The 26,685-nt window shown below is 38.5% G+C and overlaps 1 protein-coding gene across 1 annotated transcript; it reads left to right on the forward strand.

Moving 5' to 3' along the window:
• The first annotated feature begins 1,728 nt into the window (after positions 1–1,728).
• On the forward strand, positions 1,729–26,197 carry WDR41 (WD repeat domain 41). Its single transcript, XM_054397475.1, has 13 exons — positions 1,729–1,779; positions 5,480–5,595; positions 9,788–9,836; positions 11,256–11,387; positions 11,725–11,787; positions 12,292–12,403; positions 14,707–14,769; positions 15,951–16,061; positions 17,297–17,481; positions 20,171–20,292; positions 21,345–21,433; positions 23,438–23,571; positions 25,325–26,197. The coding sequence occupies exons 1-13, from the start codon at positions 1,729–1,731 to the stop codon at positions 25,475–25,477; spliced, it is 1,380 nt and encodes a 459-aa protein (XP_054253450.1). The 3' UTR covers positions 25,478–26,197.
• The last annotated feature ends 488 nt before the right edge of the window (positions 26,198–26,685 follow it).

Genomic DNA, 26,685 nt, shown 5'->3' on the forward strand with positions numbered 1-26,685 from the left:
TGCTGTTCGACATAGTACCAAGCTGTAATTTTTTGTCTTATCTCATGCAGATGTATGAGCTGTAACATGGTAGAATAGGTTGTAATATGGTGGTATGGCAGGAAAGGAGAGATACAGTCAAGCAGTGTATTTTCCTCACTGTATTGAAGAAGAAATAAAATCCTTACTCATGTTGCTAAACTGCATAAGCAGCATTCTCTGTCCTCACATCTGGTTTACTAAATGCTCTTCTCTCTCCTTTTTGTTTTTGGAAGTATCACTGCAGACACTATATTTGAGGATTATAGGTCACACAATTGTAAGGAGTGTTATGCTGTGTAGTCCTTCCAACAAATGAATGCAATGAAATGAGCCAACACTTGCCAGGTTGGAGAAGATATCAAATTATTTAGGAATATTGCTGAAGAGCAGATTGGTAATGACAAAATATTACCATGGAAACACTGGCAGATGTATCTGCATGCACAAAGTAATCCCACTGGCTGTGCCCTTAGTCTGCAGGAACAGTACCTCTGAGCTGGGAATCTAGCATGACTGAGCTGAAATGACAAAGCAGGAGTATAACAAACTGCTTTTAAACTAGTTTATGCTTGTCATCAGCTTAATTTGCTGGGAAGCTGCAATGAATTTACAGTAGTTAACAAATGGCAATACTCAGGTTGCAGGCCACCAATACTTGTCAAGCTTAGGTCACAGCAGCAGCATTTTATCCTAGGCCTAGGATGTATCCCACACTTTTCACACACAGGTTGAAGTTCAGGTTTTAGCAAACCACTGTTCTGCCTTAGATATTTGGAAAATGTCAGTCATATCTCATGTAACCATATGGTGTTGATTACCTGAAAAAAGTGATGAAAAGGACAAGAGGACAATTGAAAAGTTTAGATTCAGATGCCCAGAGCAGTGGCTCTGGACACATTTACCTGCAGTGACTGTTGGACATGTTTACCCATTTTGGGGGGGGGGTGTCTTTGTTACTTGTGTCTGCACAAGAACAATTTTTGTGGCCTTTTGCACTGGGTTTTGATACCTTGCTCTATGTGCACCTAAATTCAAAAAGGCTTCTAAGATCAATGTGTTAAGCTCAGGGGAGGTGCAGGTCAGTGAGCTGCATGAGATGACTGTTCAGCCCCATGATGAATCCCCATTTTGAAGGTGGTGTATCTGTGCAGTATTTGTTACTCCATCCTGACAAGGGCATTGCACACCTAAAGTGGATTCAGTGACGGAGAATGAAAACAACTGCCATGGAGAAGCTGTATACAGAAAACTGCAGTAGACGTTTACTTCAGGAAACAAGATGGTTGCAATAAAATAGTAAGGTTTCTTCTTTTGTTATAGCAGAAATTTCCTTTGAAATTGGACAAGACGCTGTTAAATATTTCATCTGTCCACTATACGGAATTAAGATGCTTGCCAGTCAAACCGCAGAACTGTCCCACCGGCTGCCCAAACCCAGCCTGGCCGCCGTCTCACGCCTCCCGCCACTTCGCCATCCCCTGACAGCGCTCCTCGATGGCGGCACAGCGCTCACTCGGCGATCGATTGCCCAGGCCCTTCACGGCCCCGCCCACCGGAGGGCTGGTTCCCTAGCGGAGCTCGATTAAGAAGGCCTTTTTCTCCGGAGGAGCCCCTGCCAACGGCTGCCCCGCTGGTGCAGTGGGCAGCAAGGAAGGGGTCCGCTTTCTTAGCGAGCCGCCCGTGGCAGGGACGCAGGAGTCGGTCCCGATGCTGCGGTGGCTGATTGGCGGCGGCCGCGAGCCGCAGGGCCTGGCGGAGGTGAGGCGGCGGGTGTGGCGGAAGGCCGCGACGAGAGGCGGGGCTAGGAGGAGCGTGAGGGCCTCTGGCGGGGGCTAGGGGGCCGCAGGGTTCCCTTGTCAGGTGCTGTGAGGTTAGCCCGGCAGATCGGCGGGGGTGTCTGGGGAAAGTCGCTCCCCGCAGCACTGCGGCGATGGAGCGTGCTGAGAAGTTTTAGGCCTGAGGGGGAAGCGCTTTGAGGAAGGGGAGGCGCTAAGCCGTGGCCTTTCTGTCGGACTGGGTCAGCTGTGCCGTGGTAGCGCGACTGGGCCTTGCACTGGGTGCTTCTGTGCAGGCGAGCGTCAGGGCTAGCTCGTGGGCTGGGAGACTTCTGGCTGTTAGAAGGGGTTACAAGTTTCGTTGAAGAGAAGGAGACGATGGGGAAAACCCACAGAAGGAAACAGACCCTCCCCCCGCCCAAGCTGAGCTTGGGGAGCTGAAGGGCTTGGGAGCCTGCTCTGTTAGGAGCGTGCCGGCCTCCTCCCTCCTGCTCAGCTCGTCCTGGGCAAATGGGGGTTGTAGCTTGCAACCGTGTGGAGTCCTGCCTTCGGGACTCCGCAGTCGATAATGTAAAGGCGGTAGCTTATTTGTGTGGCCTGGTTATGTTTTTCAGTGGGCTTCCAGCATTTCTGCATAGTTTCCCATGCATAAAATAAACGTGGCCTCACTAATGCATTACGCTGACATCCTTGTTCTCTTACTTAGAAAAAAAGTTTTGCAAGACTTAAAGGAGAGATTACTTGGTTTATTTATTGTCCTTAAGACTCAGTTGATGGTTCTTTGTCTTAGCAAACTTATGGGACTCCTTGCACTCAGTGCTTCTGTGATCTAGACAAATACCAGGAAGTAATTTTTTTCAGCTGCTGTACATGAGCAAGTAATGACAATGTCGTGGTCGATTTTAAATGCCAGTAGTCACTTTGGAAATATGAGTCTGTACCAGTTTGTAGTGGTGATGTCTGGGTATGCCCCTGGCTTTTGTTGTCAGTCAAAATGTTGGTTGTATCGCAGTCATATTTAGCAAGGGGATGTGAAGTTGTTTTTAAAAGAAAGATGGGAAATATGCAACAGCTTTCAAAGATGTGTGTCTGTGTCTGGCTACAGTTTATTTATACTCTGGTTTAATAAAACATGCTCAGGAGTCAAGGTGTTGTCCAGTTCTTCCATCCTGCCATTTGTAGCTTGGTTAAACCTGATCCACAGGGCTTCTGTTCCCGTTGCTACCACTGGTTGGCTGAATGAGGGTGATCATTTTGCTTCTCAGTGGAAAAAATGATTCCTGGATCTGTAGCATTGTTTCATCTGATGATCATCTTCATAATCATTAATTCTCTTTGTACTCTTCTTAAATAGATAAGGAAGTCCGTAGCTGTGTGTGATGGATTTAGGGTCTTTGTTTCATGTGCTATGGCTACAGGCAGTTCTGAAGAAGCAAATACGTTAAGAGGGCGTTGCAATGTGTGAATAGGGAAAGCCTTTGGCAAAGCTGCCCTAAATTAATGAAATGTAAATTTTTTTTAAATTACTATGGAATTAGAAATAATTCGGACTGAAGAACTTGAATCTTGTCAATTGTTCACGGTGTATGTCTTAAGCACAGTGACTCTGGTGATGGGAGTAGTCTAATTACAGTAGCATCTTGGTCCATATAAGACAATTTATCATTCTCCATGATACATACATAATTATGTCTGTATACTCTTGAATTACTTTTGAAAAACTCCACTTTTAGATGCTTCACATCATGAAGGCTATAGGAAATTCTGAAGCTGAGCTGCATGTTGTGGCTTTTTTACTGTTATTTATAGGGATGCTCACAGGTCCTGCATAAAAACAGGCAAGTTGGGAATGGATTCCATTAGCATGAGCATCTAGTTTTCTCTTCTAAAAATCACTGTGTTGCTACAAAAGTGCTCGATGACTAGAGTATGTCAAATCCATATTTCTTCTTCAGTGAAGGAATGCATATGTAACCCAATGCTTCTGTAAATATTCGTGAAGATATGAAGAGAGCATAGCTTGTTGTGACAGTACTGAGGGAAAAACTGTTATTTTGTTCTTATCTATAGTACTTCCTCAGTACTGTGACATAACTGCTCTTAGAATTGAGCAAAGATAAGATTAGACGCATTGTTCAAAGAAGTAGCACTGTCCTTTACTGAATCTGAAGCAACAACAGAATATAGAATTGGGATGTTAGTGTTACAAACTGACTTTCTGAAAGTGGTGTTACTGTTTTGTGAATGTATATTTATATTAGTAAATAAAAATGCAAGTTGTCTGACTGTATACTGTTGCTAATGTCATCCTGTGATGCTGAGATTTGCTTAGGATTTGATTAGCTTTTGACAGCTGAACTCCAAGCTTCTATATTTGTCCAACTTTTCTTTATAACCATGAAGATGCTTGCTTGCATTATTTTAGATGGGAAAAGCTGTTTTCACATAATTGCATAAAATGAGAAACAGTTGCTTCGTGAAATGCATCAGATAGCACAAAACCAAGATGAAATCACAGGAACTACCATTTTGACAACCTTGTCATTTAAAAAATACAGATTTCTTTCCATATTTATTAACTTTGTCATTCTTAACTTCTGAAGTACACTATCATAATATCAATATGGAAGTATTGGAAGAACATAATACCAGTATGGAAGAACATAATTCATTATTCCTGCAAGAAGATGTTGAAGCTTCTGAGAATAATAAGTTTGCCTTTCCTCCAGGATTACCTGTCATGTGTGCTACATGTTGTACAGCGTTCAGTAATTACTGCTTTAAAGTGTAGGTTCTGTTGAAGTCCTCAAAGAAGAGGCAGTCTTGAATGTAAGATGATATTGACTTAGATAAAATAAATCTAGGAGGGTGCTGTTGATGAGTTACTACTGAGGTATTTAGATATATCTTTGTTTATTTAGAATAATGTCTACTAGGAATTTGCTCCAGAATGTGAAGACCTAAAATACAAAAAGTTGTGTTCTGTTGAAACAAGGTGGTGATTGAGCTGGGCAGAAGTACTGTCTTGAAACTGCAGTACTGTGCAATATTTCATTGACTCTGCTGGTGATCATCTTGCTCCAAATGATTGATAGTTCTTTGAATTAGTAGTCTAGTTGGGGGTAATTGCAGGTACTGTTCTGTAACATGAACAATCATTCTCTATGTTTTTTTATAAAGTGGTTTGGTATTTTGTGAATAGTCACAATGGGTGGTTTAGTATTATTTAACAGAATAGTATATATTATTTAGTTTAAATAGGTTTATATAGGTTTTTAAAATTGAATGGTAGATGAAAGATATGAGAAGTTCACAGGCTTCTCAGAAAAGGTGTAATTTAATGAAAAACTGAATGTATGGTGAATTAAGTCATGAAGCTGACGCCACATGACAGCTGATGACTTAACTGGATTTTCATCTTGATGTATCAGTGATTAAATGTTTTTGTTAAACAGAAAATATTTAAAAGGCATGTTGTAGAACGATGTTATTTACTTGAAATAGTAAAGGATCTTTTGTAATGATTTTCATTGAGGCAAAAAGATATTTTAGAAGCTTCAACTTTAGATGTAACTGTACATTCATATGAGTCTATATGTAGATTGTTAGACATCACAAAGACCTGATGAAAAAAATGTTGTCAGTACAAAATAAATTTCCTTGCTTTTCTTAATGAATTTCAGAAATCATCGATACAGACAATTGGTGAAGAACAAATACAGAATCCTTATACGGAGCTCCTTGTGTTGAAAGGTCATCAAGATATAGTACGATTTCTAGTGCAGATAGATGATTGCAGGTATGAAATTGCATTTCAAATTGTTTCAAAGCATCCTTAGCAATAGTTCATACATATTTATGGAAATATAGTACTGTTTTTAATCCTCTTCATTTTTGTCTGGGGAAGGGCATGGAAAGCCTGGAGTTTAAAAAGGCAAGGGATGAACAATCTTTTTTCTTGGTATGTTGCTACATCCTTTGGCTTCTCTTGTAAGTTGTACTTTCTTGAAAATAGTGATAGGAGTTATATATATTTCTTAGTACAAGTTAGTTTATTTGAAAGCAATGCTTTTAGCTAATTCAGCCCTTCTTTTTCAGTCTGTTCCTGGGTTCAGTGTTCCTTTCTGTAGGTGTGTATATATATGCACACACACACTTTATTTCAGGACAATATATAGTAATGTCCGCTTCTGTTCTGAGCAGATGCATGTGGTTCATTTTTTTAACTGAGGAGAGCTATTACTTGGTTGTACATAAAAGTGTTAACAGGCTCCTACAGATACACTGCAGCAATGAAACATTTCTTTCTCAACATTATTGAGTGTTCTGTTCTTGAAATTGTCCCTTCATTCAGATTTGGATATTTTGAATTTTGTTTAGTCAATCTCTGCATTACATTATCTCCTCCAATTTGAGCTTTTTTGACTTGCTCTTCTTCTTTTGTTTCTCTATTCTAATTTTTAGCTTTTTGCTTATCATTTGTCTATTCCTTGACATCCTTTATCAGAGTTCCATGTAGTTAGGGCCAACTTTAGTGTGAACTTTGAGGATGGAGTTACCTAAAAATTGGAAAACTGTTTATGAAGCAGAGAAATACAGAAGTGTGACTGAGAGAATGAATTATGATAGTTTTATGTTATGACCTGGCTTTCATCCTAGCTTTTTCTACTAAATTAGACTTGCATGTTCTGCTCATCTGCTCTTAAAAGTAAGGTTGTGGAACATTTAGTCAGTAATGTGTAGTGTCTCTGGACTGATGAGAAGAATTAAGTAGAAAACTTACAGAATTAAAAATGTAATGGGCAATACTGTTAAGGAGTTGTAGTAATATATATATTTTATGGATTAGACAAAGAAGGGAATTTCTGATATATTCATCAAAAAACTACACCAGGTTAACACTGGTGAGAGTTGCAAGGAAATTTCTTTCCCCGCAGACATTGATGATTGATGGTCTGGTCCAAATTTGTAACACCAACAGAATCTTTTTTTGGTATTAATTTTTATATTTATCTATATGAATTTCACAGAAGACACTGAAGAAGTTTTAGCTCATCAGTATTCATTCTTAATATCATAAATACATGATGAAGATAATCAGGGGGCTGAAGCACTTTTCCTCTGTGAGGACAGGCTGAGAGGGTTTGGGTTGTTAAGCCTATAGGGGAGAAGGCTCCAGGAAGACTTTATGGCAGCCTTCCAGTACTTAAAGCAAGCTTAGTAAAGATGGTGAGAGACTTTATCAGGGAGAGAGAAAAGAAATGAAAGCTAATTATTTTGAAATGAAAGAGGGTAGATTTAGATTAGATACTAGGAAGAGATTCTTTACTGTGAGTGTGAGGATGGCAAAACACTGGAACAGGTTGCCCAGAGAAGTTGTGGATGCCCCTTCGCTGGAAGTGTTCAAGGCCAGATTGGACGGTGCTCTGAGTAGCCTGGTCTAGTGAAAAATCTGCCTGCCTGTGGCAGAGTGATCTTTAAAGTCCCTTCCAATCCAAACCATTCTATGATGTATCAGAAAAGCATTACCATAAACTTTGTTTTTCTACGTTACAGTAACCAACCAGAAGCTTCATATAAAAATAGAAGAATACTGTGGGTTTTTTCCTAGTCCTTCCCCCTCCAGACAAGTTATTAAAATAACCTTTTCTCAAAGTGTATTTTCCCAAATGCAAGGAATGTAATTGGTCTTTATAGAAATATGAGAGTGTTTTAGATTGTATGCATTTTGGGCTTCATTGTATGGTAGAAGGTAAATTACTGAAGCTAAACTAATGAGAATTGTTGTAAAACCAAAGCTGGATGGCCACATTGAAGGTAGGTTATAAAATAGCATATGGATAAGGAGTAAGTTATGTAGCTGGTTAATATTCTGAGAGTTTGAGGTGTTTAGTAGGGTTGCTCCACTGGATAGTAATTCTGCAGTTTCATTTACCAAGAGTATGGTAGTTTCTGGATTGTTAAACAGCTGATAATATTTTTCATTCAGTTCTTTTCAGTAAAATTAGTCTTGTTACTCAGCTTCTGAAATGTTTTTATTTAGTTTTTGCAGCTATTCCATTGTGTGCTTTTCGTCAACTATTGTAACCCAAGTTTCACGCTTCAGGCCTTTAGATAATATCATCTTACTGAGAATTTTGCGAAAGGATTTTCTTGTTTTCTCAGTGGCTCAGCTAAAACCAGTGAGTGGAAAATTTTCTCAGATTGGTTTTTGAAGATACTAAATAAATCCTGTATAAATGTAACAGAAAGCATGTTACTTGCCTTTTTTTTTTTTTCCCCTCCTTCTTTTCTCTTGTACCTTTTCAATGTGAAGAAAGGGTCATATTGATTGGAAGATCACTAAAGAAGGTTAAGCCTCAGCAAGAGTCTTCCAGAAAATAAATGGAGATAAAATTGCATGTAATACTCTAGCATTTGACATGTTTAACTAAACAGAGTTCATAACATACTTTAAGAGTAACTTCTTTTCTTGCTTGTTTGACCATTCTTTGCTCCTTCAGGAAACAATGTTGTAGATGATGGCAATCGTGAGTGGAAAAGAATCAGGTGACCCATTAATCTCCACCTTGGTCAACAGAGTGTAGTTGTAGGATAACTGACTCTACAGTATACCTTTATTTAAACAGAAATCCTGGTTAGAAGATAACGAGGAAAATACACAAAACAGCATTATTGAACTTCTGTGCTGATGAATTACGGTCATACCTCATCGAAACAACAGTTTTCTTCCCAGAATTTTGTTCGTGTCACACAGCTCCAATATTATGCAAGAAAGGAACAGGAATTCAAGGAGTTGTTGCTGAATTGTGAGAGTCTTACTATATTAAGTTCTTTTTCTGAAAAAGTCAAGGTATAAAAGAGCTAAAAGACAGCTAAAAACAAGTGTTACCACAGCTGAACATGGAAGGTTGTTTTTTGCTATAATCTTTTCAAAGAAGGGGCTCGATTAAATAAAAAATTAATGAAAGAAATGAAGAATGTATGGACTGCACATTTTTTTTTTTTTACTATAATAGAATAAAACAGGAAGATACGTGGAAGAAATGGGGAGGAAAAAAACCCTATGGCTTTATGGCCCAAAACAGCCTCTTAGTTTCACAAACACTGAAATTGCAAGGATTCTAAAAGAAGAAATGGTGTGTATGTTTAATGAAACCATTCACAGGTAGGAACACTAAAAAAAACCCAAAACCATAAGTGATGTAACTTCTTTTCTTTGACTGTCTTGCATGTAGTATAAATCTTATTTCTCTAAATATTAGTGTGGAGCATCTTACTTCTATTCTAGGCTTTCTTAACTTACTGTACACCTTTACTAGGATAGCTGGGCTGTGTATCCTAGCTACAGTGTAGTTGTGGTGAAGGTAAAGTGCAAATGTAGACAGATGGTTAGATGTTCATTCCACCCTAGGGAAAAAATTGAATTTAGGTCAGACTTTTTTAATGTGAGATTAACATGCTAATACGAACCTCTTTTTCCTCATGTGCTACGCCTTTCAGCTGGATTTTTAGCAGAAGTCAAATTTGGCACCTTAAATGTGTTCCCTTTGTAAGCTTTTTTTTTTTTTTTATCTGCAGTTTGAAGTATCATCATATAAATGCTGGGCTTCTCTGGGGCTGAACTCAAATGTGTGGTTTGTAACTGGTCGTGTGTCTTGCAGTCAATTGGCTTTGAATAGTAGTACTTCATTTTGGAGTTTGTTGCTGTGTGTGTAGGAGTTCACATTTTTAAACATGAAAAATTGTTTCTGTAATGTAGGATTCTATTTATAATAGTATGTATTGGAATTCTTAAGCCTTGTTCTTTTAGTTATATGTTGATAAATATCTGTTTAAATGTACTGACTATAACGGGGATTTACAAATACGTGTTCTTTAAAGGCAGAGTCTGATACATCTTGATATATTTTCTGTGCATAACTGTTAATTGCATTTCTGTTAGGTTGTAATACACTGAAGTTCTCACAGATTTTTCTTTTTAATTTTAGATTTGCATCTGCAGGAGATGATGGAATTGTATTTCTGTGGAATGCTCAGGTTAGATTTATTTGGGCAGGTAGGAGATCAACCTGTGTTCTCTGGAGAGGGTGGAAGTTGGGGTGAGGAGATAAAAACGTCTACTAGCAAAAAAGGCAAAATGAAGAATCACTGCAGTGCTGCTCTTAGAAAATGTAGTTTTCAGAGGAGCAGATACGTGAACTCAAGAGGACAAGAGGTTTTAAGAGAATGTTTTGGAAAGGCATAGTGATTTTAGAGATACACATCTGCATATGAAAAGCAGAAATGTGTGTGAAGCTGTGGCTTTAATTTTTTTAAAGTGTGTTCAATGTTTGCTGTGTCTTTGTATCATTGATAAAATGATAGAGACAGAATGAGTGTTAGTCCTATGTCAAGGAGGGCTAGTACATACACTTGATTGTTCAGCAGGAAGTCTTAAAGGGAGACGTACTGTGCTGTCTAAACTATCACATTAAAATTATGGAAGAAAGAAATCTGACTCTAAACATTTTCAGGAACCTGAAAAAAAAAAGTGACATTTTATGATGGTGTAATTTTAAAATACAGAAAGAGGAACTTGAAACTTCTTGTCTGAGCAGTTTCACTTAGTGCTTTGCTATTGAAGGTTTTATTAAGTTCTGTAATTTGGAAGAGGATATTGTTTCTGAGTACTCAAAACCACGGGTGTGAGCATATATACTCGGCATTCTGAACAGATGATATAAAGTCTGTGTATAAAAATAATTTAAAATTATATCCAGCTTAAGAACAGAGTTCCATTTTTTTGCTTCTGTAGGGTTTTTGTTACGCTTTTTTGTTAAAGCAGATTTTTTGTAGTTTTAATTAAAAAACTTAACCCACAAGCGTAAAGAAGTTTAACTACCCTGTATTTTACTTATGTGCTTAAACTGTCTTCTGAATGGTTGCGTGTAGTGTTTTGCCATCTAACTAGAAAGAGTGGAAGGAACGGCAGCTTGAAGCTGTAGATAATGTACATACTAAATAAAACTGCAAAGAAATTGACTGTGCTGTTTGCCATAATAATGGCAATAATGTTTAAAATTAAAATTTTCAATAAAAAATTACTTTTAAGGTTTACTGACAAATCTGAATTAATGTAGTATCTGCTAAAAAGGGTGAATGACCAATATCTGTATTAAAATGAAATTACTTTAATACGGACTTCAGTTCTTAAGGAATTGTAGAGGTTTTTTAACTCTTGGATTTAAGTTTTATTATGTACTATGCCTTTACAGTTATACTGAGTATGTTACTTAATTCTGAGTAAGATCTTGAACAGTACTGAAGACTGTAAGAAGTAAATACATAAATTACTTCAGAAAGGGAGATTTTAGACTTAGAAATCCTTGCTTTGAAGAGTCATTTGGTATCTATGTCCTATGTACAGTAGATGTTTTTCAAATCTCACCCTTAGTTTTCAATATTATCGTTTTTCAGACTGGAGAAAAGCTTCTTGAACTTCATGGACACACACACAAAATTACAGCTATAGCACCATTTTCTTCATCGGATGCTTCTGAAGAAAAAAAACATTTAATTTTAACAGCGTCAGCTGACAGAACAGTTATTGTATCCTTACATGTGGGGAGGCTTTACATTTCTGAGGGCTTTTTTCTTGATTTTTACTTTTGAAGGTAAATCAAAAGATAGGCTGCGGGTTGTTTACGTTTAATGGTTGGTAATACCCAGTAGGTATAATTGGATTGCACTAGGATTTTACTGGTTACTGTTCACAAGTAGATGCAATCCTTCCTACCAAAAATAATCCGTAGCATGCTTTTACTAATATGTTACTTTGGCCAAATGTTGTGAAAACAGTCAAGGTTTACAAGACTGAGTTTCTGCATGCCTATTTCCCATTCTGTCATTTAAATACAACTGCTGTTTCCTTAATGAGTAAAGTTAGGTTTGGGACTGCACTACAGGTAGACAGGTTCAGAAAGTGTCATGTTTCCATTATACTGTAAAGGTAAGCCAAGGAAACCTTAGGTATGCCTGCTGTTTTGTTGTATACAAGAATGTAGTATGTAAGGATTATGGGCCATATGGGCAGGTGTGTGAAAATTAACAGCAGTGTTTACCTTAGGAATGGGTTCATAAAGAATGGCTGAGAAATGGGCACAATTCGTGATTAAATTTTGGAACTTGTGTTACCTTAATTTCTTTTTTGAAAGGCTGTAGAACAAAGGCCATTCTGTGTTTTGGTTTTGTGATTTTGTTGGAAAAGGCAACCTATAGTCAAACTAATTCTTGAATGGTAATAGAAAAGAATCACTGAAAAATCAGATTTTGCATTGTTTATGGAAAAAATTTATAGTAGTTAATTAAATTTGTGTTTCTATAGGAAAGGGGCACCTTAATGCTGTATCTCATAGTAATTATAACTTTATCTAGCTGAAGCTCATAATAATTTCTTGGGGAAATTCCCTGTAGAACCTTTGCAGGGGACATATATCTGATTTTTGTTCTGCAGTGTTTGACAGTTCTTCAAAGACTGGATGTATGGTTGTCTGGAGGGAGTGATCTATGTGTTTGGAACCGAAAATCAGATCTCTTGTGTAAGACTAGTCATCTTACTGATGCAGGTAAAAACGTAAATGACTCATTATAGCTATTAAAGTGCAAGTAAAATGGATCTGCTTAATGATACAAAACCAACTTGGCAAACTCTCTTTAATTCTAATAATAACATTATGTACAAGAGCCATTCTGTTTGTTTAAATGTCAGACGTAATTGTTTCAGAATTAAGACTGCTTTTAGTCTCCTTTGCTGTGTGAATTTTAGAGTATGTCAAATTGTGGTAACTCTGCATTAGGGTTAGACCTTGCATGCTGAGTTGTATGTTTGCTGTAACGTGGACCAGATCCTTTGGCTGGCTTTCTCTGTGAGCAAGCAGGTGTTCTATTATTCCTAAGTAAAGCTTTGTAGTAGTAGAGCAGTGAATATTTCTTTTTATTATTAAGAATCAGTACTTTTAACATAGAAAATGCAGGTTTTGCTGGAAGTACAGTAAATTTAATCAGATCTCATTGTCAATCATGCTTTTCTATTAATAAGCTTATGTATAATTTGTCCATGCAAAGTAGATTGAGTCGTATTACTACTATACATTACAAAGATACCTATAAAGCTGTGGTTCAGATTCAAAGTTGGAAGCAGTCGTTTTCCATATTTTTGTTGTAGAATTGAGTAGTGACAGGGAAAACCTTCTGAATTGTAAAGGATATTAATACTTCTTTGGGTTCAATACACCAAATACCAACTGGAAGTGGTGCTGTAGTGCTTAGTGTGAGGTGCCATTGAAAATTCATACAAGGGGTCAATGGAATGTGCAGCATGGTCCCTATCTTCCGTCCTAATTTCTTGCTTGCTTTGTGGTGAAAATATTGCTTATTCCTTGGGGAATTTTCCATTAATGGTGTGGCAACACAGAGGAAATTCTCTGCATGATGAAGGCAGTGCAACAGCAAATAGATGTTGTATTTTGTCACCTATTCTTCAGCTGGCTTTGCACAATGTTTTAGTATTATTCATACTGTGATAGTATCTAAGAACTATGGTGCTGCATATGTGTACTCTCAGTCATTACCATAGCGTCCTTAATGTGGTCCAGCATTAAGACATAAAGATCTTAAATTTATTTAAAAGAAAAAGAAAATGATTCTCAGCTTCACCTCACATTTGCGGTTCAGAGTTCTGCTGGATTGAGGACCAAAAGACCTGACCCAAGCGCCATTGGAGGTTATCTGTTCACTTCTAAAATGATTTAACTTTCACTTCAGGGACTATGCTTTTATTTTGAGAATAACTTATAAGTCAAAGGAAGATTATTAAGTGATGTCCCTCAGGGGTTTCTACTGGAACCTGTACTGTTTAATATTTTTATTAATGATGTAGACAGTGGGGTTGAGTGCCCCATCAGCACGTTTGCAGATGACACCAAGCTGATGGGTGCTGTTGATAGGCCAGAGGGATGGGATGTCATCCAGAGGGACCTGGACAAGCTGGAGAGGTGGACCCAGGTGAGCCTCAAACCTCATGAGGTTCAAGAAGAGCAAGAACAGGGAATGATCCTCACTATCAATACAGACTGGGGGATGAGGTGACAGAAGGCAGCCCTGTGGAAAAGAACTTCAGGATGTTGATGGATGAGAAGCTAGACATGAGCAGACAGTGTACACTTACAGCCCAGAAGGCCAATCACATCGTGGGCTGCATCAAAAGATGCACTGCCAGCAGATCCAGAGAGGTGATTCTACCACTTGCTCTGGTGAGACCTTGCCTGGAGTACTTCGTCTAGCTGTGGAGTTCTCAATACAGGAAGGACATGGACCTGATTGAGGGGGTGCAGAGAAGGGCCACAAAAATGATCAGGGGATTGAAGCACCTTTGCTATGAGGATAGGCTGAGGGACCTGGGGTTGTTCAGCCTGGAGAAGAGAAGGCTCCAGGTAGACCAAATAGTGGTCTTCCAGTAGCTGAAGGGGGCCTACAAGAAGGATGGAGAGAGACTGTTTACAAAGACCTATAGTGATAGGACCAGGGGCAAAGGCTTCAAACTAGAGAAGAGTAGATTTAGATTGGATGTTTGAAACAGGTTCTTTACATGAGGGTGGTGGAACACTGGAACAGGTTGCCCAGGGAGGTGGTTGTATCTCTGTTGCTGGAGATGTTCAAGGTGATGCTTGGCAGAGCTCTGGACAACCTGATCTAGTTGAGGATGCCCCTGCTAACTGCAGAGGAGGTTGGACCGGATGACCTTTGGAGGTCTCTTCCAACCCAGACAATTCTGTGATTCTGTGATTTATTAGTTACTAACTAACAGGTTGCTGTATTTTCTTGTAGCCAATAAATAACTTTTCTCCCTTATCTCCTGTTTTTTTGAAAGGTATCAGTGCTTTGGTTGAGTTGCCTAAAAATTGTGTTGCAACAGCTGTTGGCAAAGAGCTAAGTGAGTATGTTGCATTTCTCTTAAACATTCTTGTTCCTTTATATCAGCTGCTTGTCAGAGATACCTATGAAGAGCATGTTACTGGAATTGTTTAGGAAGAGTAAATGGTATCAGGGTGTGATTAGCAACCTTCTTTTTTTCCCTTACTTGACAAAGAGGCAGAGAGTAGTTATTCAGGATTTTAGCTGTGATCTGCATTATAAAACTTTTTTATGTTTATTGTTATTGCTGCCTGTACAGATCGGATTGTGGTGATCTACATTTGTGCTTCTGGAGAAGGTCTGGAACACATTATCTGAGTTATCAGAAACTAGACTTCTCTAGAGCCTCCTTATCCCAAAATCAGGAGTAGAGGGTATTGCTGGTCTTACTATACTGTCCACAGCCATGATGAGACATTGTGGTTTCTGTTGCTTCACTTGGAGATCAGGTTTTCTATGAATGCAAACAGTAAATCTTAGGTTACCTGGCAGTGGAGGGTCTTTTAACTAAGTATTTTATAAAATTTCAAAATTTGGGGAAAAAAAATCCAGAGCAGAAAGAGCAGTAAAAAAACCAGACTTTGCTCAGAATAAATAAATAGCTGAAAAAACACTTGTTTTAATTTGCTCTTTGTTCTTTGAACAGAGTTGTCTTTTAGTTAGACATTGATATATAATGTAAACATCCATCTAACCTTCTATAGTTCCTTTTTTAGTGCCCTGAAGATAGAAAAAAATTTTAAGATTGGTTAAAATAAGGTCTTCGTTCTTGATGATCTTCATTGTTATTCAAAAGGATGCAATAATCTTATAGTAAAAGGACTTCTTTTGAGTCCTTAAGGAAAATGTTTTAATTTACTTATCCATAAAGATGTCTAATGCTTTTCACTTATGCTTTCTGCAACTTCTGATGTTGACTGATCCCCCCAACTTCAGAGTTACTAGGCTACAATGTTTTATCCTGTAGTTGCTGTAGTGAGAGGCCTTAGTACTAACACTGAAATAACTTCCCTTTTTTTTTTGTTTTGTTTTTGTTGTAGTAGTGCTATGAGGGGTCACAAGTGAGTTTGCACATCTTGTACATGCTTATAATATGTTTTAGTTTGTCTTTTGGAAAATGACGGGGTTTATTTAAGCATAGCTATATTTTATTCTGAATGATTAAGTTTGTTTGGACCATTTCTCTCTCTATTTTTGAAGTAATTTTTAGGTTGATTCCTTCTGATGATGAGTCCGAAGGCTGGAATGTCCATGAAGTAAAACGCCTTGTTGACCATCAGGATAATATTTTGTCATTAGTCAGTGTCAATGGTAAGAGTTGTCATGTGATGTTACTGGTTTTGTTAGTTACTAGTGAAGTATTTTTAAACTATGAAGCTTTTATTGGAACCAAACTTTTAACTGGATTGTAACTTTGTAACTAGTAGATGTGCCTTTCTGTGTAGCTACAAAGGGAGTGAAATGTGAATATATAATAGCTTTATATATGGATTAACAGTGAAATTAATCTAAGCAGGGTATGATGCAGAACAGGCAATGCCTTTGATGGGAATGGGACTCTGGGTCGTCTTCTTGTTGGGAAGGTTTAAAATGCTGTTGTTGTTGTTCTCTCTGATTCATAAAATGGAGTATATAAGCCACATACTTGACAGTTGTAGTCCCAAAGTAACAAAATTACTGGTTGTGCAGTTGTGGGCTTGTCTATTTAGGGGCTCTGGAAGATAACACAAATCCCTCTGCTCAATAGGAAAATACTGAGCTATGAACTGAAATTTTGTGTGCTGTAACACAGGTATCATCCTTTCCCACTATGTTCTTCCCTGTCTCTTAATGGAGCACCACCAGACCCCAGGACAGTTTATTCCTGGTGCACTGGAGGATGTCTATTTGTCCTTGGTCTTACTTGTGTCCACCTAGTTGGCACAAAAGGGCTGTGGTACAAGAAACTAAAAAGAAGAAGGATACTCTGGTACTCGTTTCTTAGGTTTCGTTGTACTGTTTTCTGCTTTTTGATTATGAAGAACAGCAATACTTGGCTTAAAAAGACAATATGCTACCTGCTGTAACTATTGTTGAAGCAGTGCCTTTCTACATGCTACAGATTTGTGAGCAGCTAATTCATTCTTGCCATTAACTCATCCAGTTAATTTGTGATCATTTCTTTTTATGACACAGACATACTTTGCTGTGTCAGAGGAGTGCTAATACACTACTTGTTCAAGGAATAGAAGTTTTGTATGTAGGCAACAAATGAAAGTCAATCACTTGCACATGCTTCTGGGGGTGATTCTTCTCTTTGTGCACTGTGACCAAAGAATGTTTTCCTTCCTAGTTTTAATTTTACAGTAGACCTCATCTCCTTTTGTCCTGATCTATGCCTGGTAATCAGTATTTACTCAAAAAGGAGATGTTTTTCCCCAGTCAGGTATGTACTGCACATTTTGCATAGCTTCACTTGTTGTGGGTTCTCCTAACTCTCTAGGATTGTAAATCTGTGTGAAATGTTTTTTGTAATATATAACATGATTGTTTCTTTTCTCTTCTAGACTTGACTTTTGTGACAGGCTCTCATGTGGGAGAGTTAATAGTTTGGGATGCACTTGACTGGACAAAGCAGGCATCTGAGTGCAACTTCTGGGATTCTGCTGTCCATCCAGATGTACAGCCAGAAATAAAGTTATCTCAAAGCCCAAATGAAACTTCAGTTCAACACTTAACATGTGATGAAGAGGTAAAAAGCTTTAAACAGAATAAACTACTTCAGGTGAACTAGCATGACCTTACCACAGAAAGCCAAGTGTTCTGTGTTTTCGGTTTGGACATGAGAGGCTTCTTTAAAATGTGAACAGCTCTTTTTAGACAGTCAACAGTTTTTATATAAAATTTTGGTTGTTGAGCTAGTTGAAGGTTACATCGGTAATATGGGGCCTAACATAATCAACTGTTACAAAAGCATTTCTTTCTGACTGATGAAGATTTATTAGTTGTTTACAGTACCACTGGAGAAGATTAAACAGGGGGTGTGTGTTTTGATGGTATACATCTTTCATATTCCCAGAAGTTCTGAAAATGCAGTTTCCAAGACAGTGTGACTCTTAAACAGTTACAGCTGATAGTACCATGAAGTAAATTAAAGAGTAGGCATAGTAGTGAATAAATACTGCTGCCTCTGTACAGATGGGCTATACTCAATTGTAAAGACCACAACTCTAAGCCCAAAGTCCATCTACTGTAATCATGCTTTGGAAACAGTCTTAAGAGTTCTTGATCAGAAGACTCAAGCAGAACCCAGTTTTGTTGAGGAAACACTAAAAATCCTCAAGTTGTTACTTGCTTTTGTGAAATGTTGCCAACTGTTAGGGCAAAAGTGAAGATCTTTCCTAGTTTGCCTATTGGGCCCCACTGCTGGAGAATGATTAAGAAAGGGGTTCCTGAAAATGGATTCAGAGATGCAAGCCATGACAAAACAAAAGCTGTGGAAAAGCCTCAATGTAGGCTGTGGGCCAAGTAGTCACCCAATGCATTTGCCTGTGAAAAGAACTTTCCTAAAACACTGGAGGAGGGGGTAGGTGAAAAGGGATGTAGCTGTCTGTAAAGGCAGGCGGTTTTTGTTGTGGCTGTACAGTACTTAGAAGGAGAAGAAAGCCATTCCTGTTCAGAAGTTCTGTAATTTGGTTTAAAAACATTTTGATTCTCTGCTTGAAAGCTACACAAGATATGTTTTAATGGGGGAGAAAGGAATTTTGGGAAGTTCAGAAGTAATTAAAACATTGAGTGTGGAATCTCAGGTTGCTGAAGACTTCCATCTGTTCCTGGAACTGAACTAAACAAATTGCTGCAGAATTTTGTGTTGTGAGACTTTTGAATGGTGGGAAGAAAAGATAGTTTTACAATTTTGTCCTGAAATACAAGGTGCTTCTTGGCCAGAGCTGTCTGTATTGTAAAATTTCTACTTAGAAAGTGGTGAAGAAATGTATTCCTATAATTACTTTATGTTTTTTGATAGCAGGTAACACTGTTCTTCATGTTAAAAAAAAATAAAATTGGTGATTTCTGTTAGGAGCTTTGCCAGGAGGCATGGTACTTGGAGAATATGCACTGGTCTAGTTTTACATTGAGCTTTTAGACAAAATATAGCTCAGAAACAAATGGAATGGCATAGGTTCAGCAATATTAGGAATCAGTGCTACGGAGGGCATCTGCTGTCCTGATTCGTGTGTGTGTTTTTGACTTAGCTGTTAAGATAGGTGTACAATTCATGCTTTATCATCTGTTTCCTTGGGGTTTTGAGATGACCAAATTGCTGATGCTTATGTGGATCTGTGGTTTGTGAAGAATGTCTTTTGCAAAGCCTGAGACTATGTGAAACTCAAGATCTGTCTCAAGGTGGACGATTGTAAAGAAGAACCTTGAGATACAGGAAGGAGTGGAAGAGTGGTGTGGAAGGCCATTGAATTAAGCCTCACACAAACCCAGAAAAATAATAGAAATTAACTTGGTGGTGTTTTCTTGATTTGGTCGAGTGCTTTAAATCTGACCTTAGTTTCAGAGCTCTTGGAGTTTCCACTATGGATGTGCATAAAGAAACCCATCCCCCCCCCCAAAATACCATCCCCACCTTCCAGAGAAAACCCAATAACCAAAAGCCCCAAACAAAACTCAACAAAAACCTGCACAGAGAGTTCTGACTAATGAATGGAAGCATTTTGCTTTCCTCTGGTAACAAATATTTATCATATGTAGGTACCCGTGACTGTATAGTGTCCCTCCTAAAATCATAAGTCATGAGAGAGTCCAGGTCCAATTATCTCTAAACTGTTTGTGGCCTCTTTGGGCTGTGATGATTATGAGAGTGAATGGCATTTTTTTCTGTAGGAGAGCATTGAATACAAAATGGTTCTAGATCTTTGCAGTATTGTGTAACACATTTCTGTGAGAATTTATTTTCTGTGCTCAGTGGAGCCAAATGCTTGAGCAAGACCTCCCTGTGCAGCCTCAGTTAATTTTTTTTTTTAAAGATAGAACAGCTTCCTGTATTCTCAGTCTTTCTTGATAAGAGTTTCTCAAAGCACAGAGGAATATTTTATTGTAACAACATAAATATTTATTTGCAGAAGTGTGTTAATATGTTAGTATTCTTGGTTTCTGCTTAGACTGTAAGGTACAGGATGAAAGTATAGAAAGGAAACAACTGTTTATAGGAGGCTCTCTCTCATATACTCCACAAAAAAAAAAATTCATGTTTTTTGCTATAGCTTGCTGATTCTGTATGTTTGGGATAAAGGAGTAACACAAGGGCAGAAACAAGCTAGAAAATGTAGGTTAGATGATGTCATAGTACTGCTGGAAATCCATTACATGCAGGGCAATAACCTTCAGTATCTGTTTCTTTAAGTTGTTCCATTGAATTTTCTTTCCAGTGTGTGTTTGCTGCTGTTGGGAAAGGCATATATGTATATAATCTTCAAATGAAGCGTGTAATTGCCTGCCAGAGAAATGCTCACGACTCCTCTGTACTGCACATTGAGAAGCTTCCAAACAGGTATGAGTCACGGTACATTTTGTTAATGCAGTAAAGAAATACAGGGCTTGGAAGGGTGGCTGGAGAGAGCGTGCAAAGCTACATTTGATTTTTAGAGCAGGGACTTGATCTTTAGTTTGATCTGCTTTTATAAGATAGAGCTTGTTGATTTGATTCTTGAAAGTGCACATTGTAATTCAGTGTGAGGGAAGAAAAAAGCCAACAGCACTTGATGCACAGACTTAAAAGTGTCTTGGCTGTTTTCAAAATCAGTCTTGATGATAAAGCACTTTCGTCAGTGTTGTGGAAATACAGCTTAATGACACTTCTATAAAACCAATAATGTTTTTGAATATTTTTCTGTTCTGCTAAATATTTTGCAACAGTTGAAAAGTTTTAACAAAAATAATTTCCAGCTGTGTTCATTAGAGCTGAATTTCTAGCTGGAATTTATTTTGAGAGCCAGGTTGGAGATTTTGCTGTGTACTTATAATCCAATAATTGTGTTGTTAGATCCCTTTTTACTCTTGCTCAATGGAGCAAAAGTCTATCAGAAGATAAAAATTAAGGCCTTCATGTTGTAAGGTTGGACTAGATGATTTTAAAGGTCTCTTCCAACCAATTGTGTTATGTGATCCTCTAAGTACATGTGTTGTTCTAAACTGTTCCAAACAGGTATAGAAATGGTGTCTTTCCGTCTTTTTTTTCCTAAGAAAAAATGTTTTTGCTTAAAAAAAGGTAATCTTACAGAAGCCAGCTAGTGGAACTCTCTGTGGAATCTAGGCTTGTTATTTAATTGTATATATTTTTTTTTTTTTTACAGAGTGGTATGCTTTTAAAATGGGATTGAAAAATGTGTATTTTTTCCACTTATTCTGCAAATTCATTAGAATTTGTCCTGTTACAAATGCACCTTGTTTTCTATGGAATGTCTGGATCTCCTGCTACGTTTGAGAGTATTACTGAACTTACATACAGCCTGAAGCACTTAGTATCTCTTTTACAGAAACATCACAAGATGACTTGTGTGGATTGGTCTCTGTGCTAGTGTTGCTTGTTGACTGTTTTTACAGGCAGCTGATCTCCTGTTCAGAAGACGGCAGTGTGCGTATCTGGGAGCTCCGAGAAAAGCAGCAGCTACCAGCTGAACCAGTTCCAACAGGTCTGCTAGCAGTGGGGGGGTGAAAAAGAACCTTTCAAAAAGGATAACTGGAAACCAGATAGTCACCGTATAGGAATAGAGAGGCTTTGTTAGAAGAGAATGTGTTGTAGACGATGACTAATAACAGGTGTGGGAGGGAAGCTGAAGAAGACAAGTGTTAATGGCTTTAAACTAAAGGAGGATGGATTCAGATTAGATTTTAGGAAGAAATGCTTTTTTATGATGAGGGTGGTGAAACACAGGAACAGATTGCTCGGAGAGGTGGTAGATGGCCAATCCCTGGAAATGTTCAAGGCAAGATTGGATGAAGCTCTGAGCAACCTGATGTAGTTAAAGATGTTGCTGATCAGTGAAAGGAGGTTGGACTAGATGACCTATAAAAAGTGTCTTTCAAGCCAAGCATTCTGATTCTAAGACATAGGTGTTTTACACCCTACAGAATCTGATATAGGAAGTTAGAAGGTCCACCTGAAGCAGTTTTGTGCATAAAGCTTATTTACGCTTTTGTTAAACCAGCTGATAAAACTGTAAAGTTTTGACCTCTCCTGACAAACCCTGATTCACTTCCTGTACTGAATAATGCTGGATATTCTGCCATGCATCGACATTACAGTTGCAGGACCTTATGAAGAAAGCTAAAGGAAATCTTGCAGATGAGCAGCTGGCATCAAAAATAGTGTTCTCTGCCTCTCCTACTTGGAGTGATGTTGGGACTCACTCTGAGGCTGTATCAAGCCTCACATGCTGCTTCTGGGCATGTATCCAGCCTCACCTACATACTGTTTCTGGGTGTCCCCGGCTTCAGGGCTAGTTGCAAATGATTTAGAAAGTGTTTTCCCCAAATACAAACATTGCCTGTCTACTGCTTGCTGCTCTTTACCAGGCCAGCACTTTTCCTGGGCACTGGTAGTTGTAGTCTTGGACATGTGCTCTGGAGAACAGTAGTGTGAGGGACTGGGAACATCAGGGAGGTGTTACTCTGTCCTGTAGGAATTTTTATGTGAGCTGTGAATAATTTTCTTGATATATCTTGTCTGCTTGGCTGTTCGTCTGTTGATGGCAAATTTTGCAAATATCTTTTTGCTGCCTGCGTTGATTTAGAAACACCTTTTCAGGAATGTTGTGTCTTCAGTATTGCTGGTGACAGGTGATCTGCACACACCTGCTTCTTATTGTGCCAAATGGTCTTTGGTTTCACATTGGAAATTTATAACTTACACAACTGGAGACCTTTGAAATAAATCACATGTAATGGTGAGATAGGTGGACTGCTGATTTGCTCCTATTTTATTATAAGGAATCCCCAGAGTACTTAGTTGTTCATTTCTCCAGTTATCTCCCTTACTCAGGGGCTGTGGTCTGGCTCACTTCTTGTTTTATACAGTGATGAAGCCAAGGAGAGAGTCAGGAGCTGCATTGTGTTTGGAACCCAGCTCTCTTACTTCTATCAGCTGTTCTGGAGGCTGTGTATTTTCTTGCTGTCTAAATGGGATGTAGTGTCTTTACACTCCAGTTTTGCTGACAGTTTTAAATGTGAAGGAAAAAAAATAATGGGTTGCATTAACCCAGGAAATTCAGCATAAGAAACTTGCTTGTTACCTCCATGCCAGCACTCTTAATGGTTTAGTGCAGAACGCATAGGGGAGCGTCTTGCACCTCATTTCTCTCCTCTTTGCACAAGTTTGGGAGGACAGAGCAAAGGTAATATCACTGTCCTCCATCTACCTTTGCCGTTAAGCAGTCCTTGGATTTCCTGTTAAATCCTTACGTTATTACAGCATGTTTGTGAAATTGCATCTCATAAGGATGAAAGACAAAATAGCAACGTTTCCTTCACCACTCGAGTAGTCCAGATGTAGAAATGCTGTGCAGTACAATGCTTCTCTCACTTTGCCATGCAGACTGTCCTGTTTTTAGATTGGCTCTTGTAGCTCTTCCCTGATCTTGAGGAAATAAATTGTATTTATTAAATTAAATACAAAATTAAAATATTTCTTTTTCAAGGTTTTTTCAACATGTGGGGATTTGGAAGAGCAAACCGTCAGACAAACCAAGTTGCTAAGAAGGTGCAAGAGAATACACCTACGTATCTCCTTGAGCTAGTTGGTGATTTAATTGGTCATTCGTCAGCTGTGCAGGTAGGTCATCTTGAGTAGGAACCAGAGGAAGTTAATTTCACTTACTAATGTAATTTTGGCAGTGTTTCTTAAACAGCTGTAACTTTTGTTTGTCTGGCTCTGGGAACACATTGATTGTGCAGTATCTTTGGTGCAGTGTGACAGTACAGATTGACTTAAAGTTCTAATGAGAATTCGGACACTAATACCTGAAGATTGTATGTGCTACAGATGATCTGGAGGCATATGGGATTTATTTATAGACTGCAAATGGCACTGCTAGCAACTGTGTGTTTGTTCCAGTTTTCATCGTGACTTTCACAACCTAAAAAAGGGCTCAAGTAAAACAAAACCTGTTCACTAAATGCTTAAGGCTCACAGCACAGAGGTCTAAGGAGGTCTTTCAGTATTAGATCAGGTACCATTCTGTGCTTCTCTTTGCCTAATAGAGTATGTTTTTGTTCTATATAGCCTTTTCCCACAACACCTATTTGAGTAACAGACTATCTTGCAGTGGACTTTCACACAACGTTCATGGGGAAAGGGCAGGCAGAGAGAAGTAGTGTGGTTCTGGAGTGGATTTACTCACAAGTATTCATGAGACTAATAGGATTTCAGAACTGCTACTGCCACAAGCTGCAAACTTTACATGTGTAGCTAAGGTGTAATGTTCTGCTATAGGGATTTCTGCAAGGCTTTCACCTCTTTTCTGCCATCTTTCTGAAAGGCACTTGAAAGAGGTCCTGTATTATCAGTATATATGGAAAGTTTCTATCTAAGAAAGAAGACATAATGTAACTTAGCAAGAGGCAGAGCAAAGAAGGTGAGAAGCACGTGTTGGGATGCTTCAAAGCCGAGGAGTAACTGAGATGATGCTAGATGTGATTTCCTGTGAAGTTCTACATATGGAAAGTGCCACTTTTAAACTCAGACTGCAGCAATTGTGGCTGGAAATGTTGAGTAACGATGAAATGTGATGGTCAAAGGTGTGGGCTTGACGAGAGTATTTCTACTGGAACCACATAGCTGGTAAGGTAAGTGGCTGTTCCCAGAAGAGGTACGCTGTAGCAGAGTCCTCAATCTGACTGCTGCCCCTGGGTGGATCCCTTTGACAAGCTGAAGAGTGGCAAGCATACAGTGGCATCACGTGACATTGGCTGTTGTGTTGAACTGCTGTTAGTAGCTAATACTAAGCAGCCTTAAAGACATCTCTGAAGTCAGGGATGCCTACATGACTTGTAACCTCCACTGCTTTTGCAAAATCCCACCGCTGCTGCTGTGTACTCTTCTCCAGTGCTGCAGTTCCTGCTGGTTCGGATTCCTCTGTTTGACCAGGTATATGCTGATGTCTTCTACAGTTGTTTACTCCTTTGATCCTTCCAGGCCTGGTGGTAGTCGCACGTAGTGTTTTGTGGGAAGGGGGTAGTGTACCAAAGTGAAAGAACAATGGTTTTTATTCCTAAGAAACCAGATTGGAGTTCATAAAAATCCCCTACTGCTGACTCGTAACACGTTTCTCCAATACACCTTAGCTTCCCTATCTTTACTGTTTTTCTAAACTGAGATCTTTCTGTGTGAGGTGTTAAGGCTTGTCTTCCTGTAGGGACCTTATGACATCTCAAACATATAGAAAGTACATTTTGTAGTTCTGCGTGCCTGTGTTCAAGCAAAGCCATTTCAGATATTATTTGTGTAGTCCAGCTGTACACTCAACATTTAAGCAAGTCGACAGTCTCATGTGAGCATCATGGTAATGGTAATTGTTTCATTGCAGATGTTCCTGTACTTTGGTGAGCTAGGCCTGGCTACATGCTCTGCTGACCACCTCATTATTTTGTGGAAGGATGGTGAACGAGAATCTCGACTCCGCAGTTTAACACTATTTCAAAAACTGGCACAAAATGGTAATTTGCAGCTCAGATTTTAAACTGCTTGAATACAGGCTGCATTATACATAAACCTCTCTGTGCTTGTGTGTGTTAAATGTGAATGCAAAGGAGTGTCTGAGTAACTGAGTAACATGTCACATGTTCTGGAATTGGAATTTTTATTAGTTGCTACTACTCTTCCCAAAGGAGAATTTTGCATGTTGAAATTTACTTGGCTTGCTCTGTCAGCAGAAATTACATTCTCTTCGAAAGACTGAAGATAATGATAATTCATTAAATGGTGTCTAATACTATTTTATGTTTAAAAACAGCAGGGGTGGGAGTCAAAATAAAGTTAAGTGAAAATCCTTAGATGGATCATAACTACAGCAGTTGGGGGAATTCCAGAGTGTGAGGTGTAGAAAGAAGACACAAGAAAAATCTGAGGCTTCCTGTTTTGTGTAACTTATTTATTGAAGCTAAACTTTAGACACGTGATGGCTCAAATTTACATATCTACCAAAAAACGCAAAGGAAACAGTTCTCAATAGAATTTCTGTATTTGAAGTTACTATTCTGCATCAAGGGTAAGAGTGAGAGGGGAAAAAAAAGTGGGCAATACCTGTTTGTTGGGTTTTAATTCTTGGCAAAGCTACTCGCAGTAGCTGCAGTTTTTCTGTGGCTTAACCTATGCTACTTGAGTTTGTACAGCACTGTTACCATCAAGTGTGACTGGTTTAGTCTTTCCATATTGCATTCATCAAATCAGTTTCTATTGAATAAAAAGCACTGGACTTACTGTGGATTTTCAGGATGTAAAATACTTTCTTAAGCAGAAGCAGATGATGGCTTCAATACCAGCAGAACAGTTTTGCTAGATGAGTACTAAATTCTCAGCTGAAAGTTTGACTGCAGAGCAATCTCTACCACATTTGTAAAGATAAATAGTATTTCAGAGTTTTAAAAAACCTTCTATGTACACTGCCTCTTTCAACTCTGAGATAGCAGCAGTAATCTACAAGCTCCACAGGAACAGGGAAAAAACCTAAACCAAAACCACAAAAGCATAAAAACCCCACCCAACCCCCTCAAAACTACAAACAAACAAACAAACAAAAAACTCCAACATAATAACCTATCCCCCAAAAAACAAACCCCAAACAAACCAATAAATCTAAAGAACTGATACAGAGAACATGAGAGGGAGGACGGGATAGTAAGTAGTAATCTATGATTTGAACAGAGAAGAGCTAGGGAAGAGAGGATT

The sequence above is a fragment of the Indicator indicator genome, chromosome Z, assembly GCF_027791375.1.
Source record: "Indicator indicator isolate 239-I01 chromosome Z, UM_Iind_1.1, whole genome shotgun sequence".
NCBI lineage: Eukaryota > Metazoa > Chordata > Aves > Piciformes > Indicatoridae > Indicator > Indicator indicator.

Excerpts from the sequence above, each read along its gene's own strand:
- WDR41 (XM_054397475.1), top strand. The coding sequence starts at position 1,729 with ATGCTGCGGTGGCTGATTGGCGGCGGCCGCGAGCCGCAGGGCCTGGCG. Across the intron at positions 9,837-11,255 it reads TATTTCTGTGGAATGCTCAG|ACTGGAGAAAAGCTTCTTGA; the intron begins GTTAGATTTATT and ends ATCGTTTTTCAG. Across the intron at positions 21,434-23,437 it reads AGCTGAACCAGTTCCAACAG|GTTTTTTCAACATGTGGGGA; the intron begins GTCTGCTAGCAG and ends TTCTTTTTCAAG.